This window comes from Staurois parvus, unplaced genomic scaffold, assembly GCF_062004578.1.
Source record: "Staurois parvus isolate SC_StPar_1 unplaced genomic scaffold, SC_StPar_1.0 ptg000570l, whole genome shotgun sequence".
Classification (NCBI taxonomy): domain Eukaryota; kingdom Metazoa; phylum Chordata; class Amphibia; order Anura; family Ranidae; genus Staurois; species Staurois parvus.
In genome coordinates, this window is record NW_028318366.1 from 1,446,024 (window position 1) to 1,456,226 (window position 10,203).

The following is a 10,203-nucleotide window of genomic DNA, read 5'->3' on the forward strand; positions in this document are numbered from 1 at the left end:
TGAAGGAGATTCCCTACTAATTCTCACAAAGTAACCGACATCCCAGTTCTGTATTTGTGATAATTGGAAGATGAAATAAAACGCAATAATGTGCAAAAATATATATTTATTAATAATATAAATCAGTACAAAATGGGGATGAAATCTAATAGGTGATGATAAATAATAAACAATACAAGATAACAGTACAATGATCTAATCCACAATAATGGGGAGAAATACAAGCCAGCAATTACTGCCAAATATTAACCTCTTGCCGACCGCGCATAGCCGAATGACGGCTTCACCGCGGCCGGCTAGTTCTGAGTGGACGTCATATGACGTCCTCCCAGAACGCGCTCTCCTGCGCGCCCCAGGGGGCGCGCACCCGGCGATCTCCGTGATCGCTGTGTCCTACGGACACAGCTGATCACGAGATGTGGTGAAAGGCCGATCCCACCGGCCTTTTACCACGTGATCAGCGGTGTCCAATGACACGCTGATCACAGGGAAATGCAAGTGCCGGTTCTCGGCTGCACTTTCCTCACGCTGTCAGATCGTGAGGAAAGTACTGCCGAGAACCGGCAGTTGTCAGAGCGGGGATCGGCACCGATCATCAGGGCACTGATGATCAGTGCCCTGATGATCGGTGCCCAGCAGTGACACCCGCAAGTTCCGCCCAGCAGTGCGCCCACTAGCCCCGCCCACCCATGCCCAGCAGTGCCCCCACCTGTGCCCAGCAGTGCCCCCACCTGTGCCCAGCAGTGCCCCCACCTGTGCCACTCTGCAGTGCCACCTACCTGTGCCCAGAAGTGCCACCTACATGTGCCAGCGGTGCCACCCACCTGTGCCCGCCCACCAGTGCCACCCACCTGTGCCCACCCACCAGTGCTGCCCACCAGTGCCGCCCACCAGTGCAGCCCAGCAGTGCTGCCAGTCAGTGCCACCAGTCAGTGCCCAGGGGTTGTGCCAGTCAGTGCCGCCAGTCAGTGCCCAGAAGTGATGCCAGTCAGTGCCGTCTATCAGTACCCATAATCAGTGTCACCTATCAGTGCCGCCTATCAGTGCTGCATATCCGTGCCGCCTATCCGTGACCCCTAATTAGTGCTGTCTATCAGTGCCGCCTATCCGTGCCACCTCATTAGTACTGCCTATCAGTGCCCTTTAGTGCTGCCTATCAGTGCCCATCAGTGCCGCCTATCAGTGCCCATCAGTGCTGCCTCATCAACGCAAATCAGTGAAGAAGAAAAAATACCTGTTTGAAAAATTTTATAAAAGAAACAAACTTTTTTTTTTTTCAAATTTTTTGCACTTTTTTTAATTTATAGCGCAAAAAGTAAAGCGCCCAGTGGCGATTAAATACCACCAAAAGAAAGCTCTATTTGTGAGAAAAAAATGATCAAAATTTCATATGGGTACAATGTTGCATGACCGCGCAATTGTCAATCAAAGTGCGGCAGCGCTGAAAGCTGAAAATTGGCCTGGTAAGGAAGGGGGTATAAGTGCCTGGTAGGCAAGTGGTTAATGAATTACATCCAACTGTCTGGAAATGTCGTGTAAGAAATCAGTAACTCAGCAACATGTGACAACAGATATACAAATCCCCCCCGTGATCTCTCTACAACCAGATATTCAACGCTCAACGTGTACCTTGCCATGACTTGATCTGGAATCCCATACACAGGCCAATCCAATCCGCTTACAATCTGAGATGAAGATGTAATGTTACATGAAGTAGTCTACCTTGTCATATATATACTGTATACATCCGGATAAACCATTGACTAGAAGCCAGAATCAGCTTCAGGGATATGTAAAATCAATCTTCCCCAGAGGAGGGAAATGATAATAATTTATACTGCAGGTAAAATGACGTCACATCCCCTCCTGTGCTCACCAGAACCGTTATCGGACTAAACAATGTATCTGGAGATATAAGGGGAGTACAAGTTATCTGAGGAAAATGAAAGTTCTAGTTCCCAATATGGACTGTATGGTGTCAGTGATGTCAGCTTTCAGTGCGCTCACTTCAGGGGGTGTCTGTGTCCGTCTGTTGTCCCTTGTCTCCTGTCTTGTGAGGTCTTATTTTGTGATGTGTGTCCTCTTCTCTGTCCGTCTCTTACTTTTATCCCTCCAAATAAAACCTAGGCGGGCAAAGCTTATCTTTACCTAAAAGTGACCTCAGACTAGGTGTCATTTCTCTATATAAAGATTTCAATGACCTGAAGGGGGCAGTATAGGATTGGGAAGGATTTGGGTCTTCTGGAACATGACAAGGGTTGACCTTTAACCTTGGCTAGTAAGGACATGACTACATTACCAGATAACGGCTTTTCTGATGGTTTGGTTTCAGACAAACTTGTACCAAAGTCACTGCAAATAATGTATTAAGTGATTCTGGAGAAGAAACATCTACCTATACATCCTACAAAAAGATGAGGTCATTATACTGAGACTTCTTATCTCACGTCTTCTGTAACATAACAACGTTGTCATACAATGAACTCAATATAATACTTTATAATGTTAAAATAAAACAGTATATTATTAATATTATTATACAGGATTTATATAGAGCCAACAGTTTGCTCAGCACTTTACAATATAACAGGAGACAATACAGCAACAATACAGTTCAATACAAGAGGGATAGGAGGGCCCTGATCCTGGGAGCTTACAATCTAGGAGGGAGGGGCTAGTGGTACAAAAGGTAATAACTGTGGGGGATGGACTGGTAGGAGGAGTAGAAGATTCCAGTGTTAGCTGAGGGCAGGAGAGGCTTCCCTGAAGAGAGAGGTTTTCAGAGATTGCCTAAAAGTGAGCAGAGTAGGCGATAGTCTGATAAATTGGGGTAGAGAGTTCCAGAGGATGGTGGAAGCTCTGGAGAAGTCCTGGGGATGAGCATGGGAGGAGACAAAGGAGCTAGAGAGCAGGAGGTCATTCGAGGAGTGGAGAGGACGGTTTGGGTGATATTTGGAGACAAGATCGGTGATGTAATTTAGGGCAGAGTTATAAATGGCTTTACATGTTATTGTTAATGTTTTTAATTTTATCCATTGGGCAATGGGAAGCCAGTGGAGGGATTGGCAGAGAGGGGTGGAGGACACTGAGTGGAGGCCAGTGGAGGGATTGGCAGAGAGGGGTGGAGGACGCTGAGTGAGGGCCAGTGGAGGGATTGGCAGAGAGGGGTGGAGGACACTTAGTGGGGGCCACTGGAGGGATTGGCAGAGAGGGGTGGAGGACACTTAGTGGGGGCCACTGGAGGGATTGGCAGAGAGGGGTGGAGGACACTGAATGGAGGCCAGTGGAGGGATTGGCAGAGAGGGGTGGAGGACACTGAATGGAGCCCAGTGGAGGGATTGGCAGAGAGGGGTGGCAGACTCTAAACAGTTGGTAAGGTGGATGAGCCTGGCAGCAGCATTCATGATGGACTGGAGGGGCGATAGCCTATGTAAAGGTAAGCCAATGAGGAGGGAGTTGCAGTAATCGAGTCGAGAGATTACCAGGGAGTGAATAAGGAGCTTTGTGGTATCAATGGTTAAGAAAGGGCATATTCTGGAGATGTGGCGGAGGTTGAGGCGGCATGATTTGGATAGGGATTAGATGTGGGCCTGAAAGGATAGTTCAAAATCCAGGGTTACCCCTAGCACCTTGGCATGCAAGGATGGGTTGATAGTGGTGCTATTGATCCTGACTGAGAAATCAGGGAAGAGGCACATGGGGGAGGAAATATTATGAGCTCAGTTTTGGATAGATTGAGTTTTAGGAAGTGGAGTGACATCCGGTCTGATATGTCTGTTAGTAAATTGATGATACGTGTGGAAACTGATGGGGTGAGCTGAGGAGTAGAGAGATAGATTTGTGTGTCATCAGCATAGAAATGGTATTGGAAACCATCAGAAGCTATCAGCTGACCCAAGGAAGAAGTGTAGATTGAGAGTAGAAGAGGTCTAAGGACAGAACCTTGGGGGACCCCGACAGTAAGAGGAGTAGGAGAGGAGGAAGTAGAGTTGTGACACCGCAAGTGCTGTGAGATAGGTAAGATTCAAACCAATGGAGAGTATAGTCACAGAGACCAAGTAAATAGAGTTTTTTGAGGAAGAGGGGGTGGTCAACTGTGTTAAAGGCAGCAGAGAGGTCCAAGAGTATGAGTACGGAATAGTGACCACTGGTTTTAGTGGTTAGTAAGTCGTTTGTAAGTTTTAGGAGAGCAGTTTCTGTGGAGTGTTGTGGGTAAAATCCAGACTGAAGGGGATCCAGAAGGTTATTTTCAATAAGGTGGCAGCTCAGCCGGTTGTAGACTAGACGTTCAAGGAGTTTGGAGGCAAAAGGGAGTAAGGAGATGGGTCTTAGGTTGCCAAGATTGGTGGGGTTCAGTGAGGCTTTTTTAAGTGTAAGGGTGACTAGCGCATGTTTTAGAGAGTTGAGGAAGATGCCAGTAGAAAGGGAGATATTGAAGATATGAGTTAAAGAATGAAGGATAGAGCCAGAGGGTGACCGTAGTATTCACGAGGGAACAGGGTCCAGGGGGCAGGTGGTTAGGTGGGCTTTAGAAAACAGTTTACCAGCCTTCTCTATAGTAGCTGGGTTAAACAAGGGAAGTATAGATTGTGCAGGTGGACAAGGAGTGTAGGGTGAGGGAGATGTCTGGTGGACCAGGAGTGTAGGGTGAGATATCTGCACAGTGGAGATCTCGTCGTGAATTGTATCAATCTTATTTTTGAAGTGATTAGCGATCTCCTGGGCAGTGAGTGAGTTAGTGGGTGGAGGTAGAGAAGGATGAAGTAGAGAGTTAAAGGTAGAAAAGAGTTGATGGGATTGTGTGAGAGGGTGTTAATGAGAGTGATAAACTAGGTCTGTTTGGTAGAGTAGAGACAAGAATTGTATTTTTGAAGGGCAGATTTATATTGGTCGAAGTCTTGCTGGGTCCTAGTCTTACGCCATAAAAGCTCAGGAGCACGGCCATGTTTTTTGAGGCATCTGGTATTGTTTGTTTGCCAGGGCTGTAGCAGTCGGGGCCTAATTCTGTGTGTAGTGAGGGGGGCCAATGTGTTCACGGTGGATGACAGTGAACTGTTGTAAACAGAAGTGGCCAGGTTGGGGAAGGACATGACTGAGATTTTGTCATAGAGACAATCTGTTGCCAAAAAAAGAAGTGAAGGGTTAAGATAACGAAGGTTTCTACGGGTAACTGGTAGTTAGAAGACAAGCAGGAGGAAGCCAAGGAGAGAGTGAAGCTAATAAGGGATCAGAGAGAGGAAGAGGAAAGTTGGTGAGGTTGCAAGGAGTGCATAGCTAGGAGAATACAAGGTGGAGGCAGTCACCATTGGAGTGAGTAGAAGCATGCGTCCATTGTTTTAGGTCAAAAGAAGTGGTTGGGCTCAGAAGTTTAGAGGTAGCAGGAGTGTTACGATTAACAGGGACGTTGATGTCACCAAGAATGATTGTGGGAAATTCAGAAGAGAGAAAGTAAGGCAGCCTGGCAGGGAAGTCATCAAGGAAGCTGGATATCGGTCCAGGAGGACGATAAATCACAGAAATTCTTAAAGAAACCTGAGAGAACAGACAAATACAGTGAACTTGAAATGAGGAGAGGGACAGAGAGGGAGGTGAATGGAGGACCTGAAAAGTGCTTTGAGGGGATAGAAGGATTCCAACTCCACCTCCTTTCTGTCCACTTGACCTGGGAGAGCCCAGAGGAGACCACCATGGGAGGGGGCAGCAGGAGAGGGAGAGTCAGATTCATGAAGTCATGTTTCTGTAACTGCAAGCAAGTTAAAGGAGTTTGTGATAAAAAGGTCATGGACAGAGCTGAGTTTGTTACAGATAGAGCGGGCATTCCAGAGGACACAGGAAATTATCATCATCAGTTCACCTGATCTCCCTTGGAATGACTGGTGACTGCATTGGTTTGTGGTGTGGATGGATCTGAACCTCCTTTTGTCACCTCTTCCTTTATATCTTGGTTGAATATACAGATGTTGTTACATTCAGCACTTTGTTGGCTGTCTTGGTTGTACATTACTATAATATGTCTGCTGTCCAAGTAAGATGAGTGCACATTGCAGGCCGGAGTCTTCTCTTCATCACCCTGCTGGTTGTGCTGTTCCCCTCATATTTGTTATTTAACTGTGCAGTGTATCACCAATTCTTATTTCACCATGTTTATTTCTATGTCTTGATCTGTTGCTGCCATCTGCTGGCCAGAATTTGCATGCTGCATGCCTTTGTTATAGCTAGTAAGTGTTTTCTCTGCTGGGTGTGGTTTTAGGCAAGCCTTGGTTCTGGTCACTTCCTGCAGCCATTTTATCTGCTATATAGCTGTGTGACAGGACATTCAATACCCTGGGCTTGTGAAGGCATCAGTTTTTGACCAGCAGTTAGCCTCAGGAAAGATATCACAGGACAGCATCAATACCTCTACTGCCTTACAGTATTGTATCACTGTTTGTCGCTGTATTTTGGACCAAATAAACCCACGCTGATTTCATTCCCGTGTATACGTTTGGATCCATCTAACCTGAACATCTGCCGGTCCGGTCTGCTCCACTGCTTGGATACGAAGGTAGGAAGTTACACAGCCATTATCAGATATACCTTCATTCGCCTTCATGTGGGGACAGAACACTGGTCATTGATCATCAACACAATGGAGGAGTTTATTTTTTTAATTACTTTTATTTTTCCTTCATGGTCTTTTTTTTAAGTTTGATGAACAATAACATTTTGTAAAATGCAATAAAAAAAATAAAAAGAATCTCCTTACATTTAGGGGTCCATTCATAAAAGATGTCATAACAATTTATCCAGCAAGAGTGCGTGTCCATTCCTTCTGTGTGACTGGGGGAATGATGGCTGTTATTAGGATATTTGCTGGTCGAATGATTTCCATTGATTTAAAATGGAAAATACCACATGTGCCACTAGATAGAGAGTATTGCTAAAAAACGTAGCGCCATCTAAAGGCCAAATGTGGTATTTTCCATATTAAATCAATGACTGGTTGAATATTGTTGGTTTATTGGACTTTTGTCCTTCTATGTCTGATGTACTCATACCTGCAGGAGTATGATCTCAGGGATTAGTATGACACCGTGCCTGAAGAAAGAATCTAACTACCTAAAGAAAATGTGTTGGACAAACGTGATGATCATTCATCCGCCATGACAAATTCTGGCCGTACTTTAACACAGTGATTTCTTATGATCATCAGCTCCATCTAGTGACCAAAATGGGGGATTTTTCCTGAAATTAACTCAGAGTAAAAATAAAATACTACATTCTGGCCACTAGATGGAATAAATCAGAGTATGAAATTATTATTATTATACAGGATTTATGGCGCCAACAGTCTGCTTAGCGTGGTACAATATAACAGGAGACAATACAACAACAATACAGATCAATACAAGAGGGATAGGAGGGCCCTGATCCTCAGAGCTTACAATCAAAAAGATAAAATACATCCAATATTCATCACAGCTGGGTGAATGCCGGTCACATCTGTACAATTAAATATTTTTTAAAAATAGAATGCAAAATCTCCCACCACAAAATATACTCAGCCAATGACAGGGCAGGACTCCATTTTTATTCTTCTCCTGCTATCAATGGCCAACCCGGTCCCACACTTCATCCATGTCTTTGGGGACCTCTGATCTCCTTATGAACTGTTTCTTCCATGATGAAGATCAGCCATGGAGTATATCTGAGGTGTATATCAGGGTGTGCTTCTTCCCCACATGAGAGCTGGGATGTCCAGCAACATTCATCTAGAAGACATTTCCCGCACTCAAGGCACTAATACACCTCCAGGGTTGTGTGGGACCCCTGATGTACAGGAAGACAGGACTTCAGTGAGGAACATTTCCCTCACTCATGTCCGGAACGCGGCTTCTTCCCCGTGTGAGATCTCTGATGTCCAGAAAGATAGGACTTCTGTGAAAAACATTTCCCGCACTCAGGACAGGAATACGGTTTCTCCCCTGTGTGCAATTTCCGATGTTTGTAAAGATCAGACTTCTGTAAAAAACTTTTCCCGCACTCAGGACAGGAATATGGCTTTTCCCCTGTGTGAGACCTCTGATGTCTGTAAAGATTGGACTTGTCTGAAAAACATTTCCCACACTCAGGACAGGAATACGGCTTCTCTCCCGAGTGAGATCTCTGATGTGTGTCAAGATGGGACTTAAATGAAAAACATTTCCCACACTCAGAACAGGAAAGTGGCTTCTCCCCTTTGTGAGATCGCTGATGTGTGTAAAAATCTGAAGTGTCTAAAAAACATTTCTTGCACTTAGGACAGGAATACGGCTTCTCAACCGTGTGATATCTCTGATGTCTGTTCAGACTGGACTTCCATGAAAAACATTTCCCGCACTCAGGACAGGAATATGGCTTTTCTCCTGTGTGAGATCTCTGATGTTTGTGATAAAAGGACTTGTCTGAAAAACATTTCCCGCACTCGGGACAGGAGTATGGTTTTTCCCCCTTGTGAATCCTTTCATGTGTGACAAGATCTGATTTTACTACAAAACATTTCCCGCACACAGAACAGGAATACGGCTTCTCCCCCTTGTGAAACCTCTGATGTCTGTAAAGTTGGAACTTCCTTAAAAAACATTTCCCACAGTCAGGACAGGAGTGCGGTTTTTCCCCCGTGTGACGCCTTTGATGGGTGACAACATCTGATTTTAGTACAAAACATTTCCCACACTCAGAACAGGAATATGGCTTCTCACCTGTGTGAAACCTCTGATGTCTGTAAAGTTGGGACTTCCTTAAAAAACATTTCCCGCACTCAGGACAGGAATACGGCTTCTCCCCTGTGTGAGATCTTATATGGACATTAAGACCATATTTAGAACGGAAACCTTTCCCACACTCAGTACAGGAGAAGCTCTTCCCTGTTGGAAGGCCGGCCCGGTCCCGCATAGTCTGAGGTTCCTCAGGATACGAGGAATCCGATGGTCCATCTACACTGGGTGGGGCCGGATGGACATTGGAGGGAGGCGGGTTTTCTCCTAGAATATACTGTATGATGTCCTCATCTTCTACTTTCCAGTCTGGAGACAAAGTGAGACAATCCTCTGAGGTTTTCCTCATCTCCCGGCCATGGACTAAAATACAAAGACAAAGAGGATTACTAGACAGAAGCTGATTGGTTTCCCCAAACAGGACTCCGCCCACATCAGGCAGCTTGGTCTAGATGGGTGACTTCCATCACGACTTTGTACACAACTTCCCGGAAACATGATGCTACTTCAAAGCAAACATCGAAGGGATTATAAAGTCCCAAGCACATTCCATTCACACCCGAGCATAGCCGAAATGTAAGTTCCCACTGTGACAGACCCAACCGGGACATGGGCTTTTGGAGGGGACTACAGGCTAGCCTCTTGCCTACTGACCATGGCCCTGGTGTCTGAGGGGGCTTTATTCTTTGGTGTGTGCCTGGGGGGACCTTTGGAGTAGCTTACTTGGGACTCAAGTCCATATCTCCCCAAAACACACAGACTCTGAGAACTGGAGGACCAAGATACAGATTTGGGGTCCCTGTCCCCAAACTAGAATTGATTGTTTTCAATCCCCCTCCTTCCTAGACTCAGAGACTCTAAGAAGATGTTGATATAATCAGTAAAACAACCTGATGCTGAGGACTCTTGCTGGAATCTGTTTATTAAGGTGTGATGTGTCTTTCTCCCATTGTGTGCCTCCTAGGTGTGCATTGTTAATGGAGTCACCTATTGTTTCTCTGTTGGGAAGTCCTTCTGGAGGTGCCTACATGAAAGGATTAGACCGATGTCAGCTTCACCTCGTTATCTAACCAGTGTGAGATGTTTATCCTGATGGAGGTCCTTCTGGAGGTGCCTACGTGATAGGATTAGACCGATGTCAGCTTCACCTCGTTATCTAACCAGTGTGGGATGTTTATCCTGATGGAGGTCCTTCTGGAGGTGCCTACATGATAGGATTAGACCGATGTCAGCTTCACCTCGTTATCTAACCAGTGTGGGATGTTTATCCTGATGGAGGTCCTTCTGGAGGTGCCTACGTGATAGGATTAGACCAATGTCAGCTTCACCTCGTTATCTAACCAGTGTGGGATGTTTATCCTGATGGAGGTCCTTCTGGAGGTGCCTACATGATAGGATTAGACCGATGTCAGCTTCACCTGGTTATCTAACCAGTGTGGGATGTTTATCCTGATGGAGGTCCTTCTGG

At 45.6% G+C, this 10,203-nt stretch overlaps 1 protein-coding gene across 1 annotated transcript in view; it reads right to left on the reverse strand.

The window, feature by feature from the left end:
• LOC149450595 (uncharacterized) overlaps positions 1 to 9,764 on the reverse strand; it is a 119,388-nt gene extending 109,624 nt beyond the window's left edge. Inside the window, exon 1 of the mRNA XM_089691737.1 lies at positions 7,871 to 9,764. Coding sequence (XP_089547863.1) covers positions 7,871 to 9,084 — 1,214 coding nt within the window. The 5' untranslated portion in view covers positions 9,085 to 9,764. The remainder of the gene's footprint in view (positions 1 to 7,870) is intronic.
• Between the last annotated feature and the right edge of the window lie 439 nt (positions 9,765 to 10,203).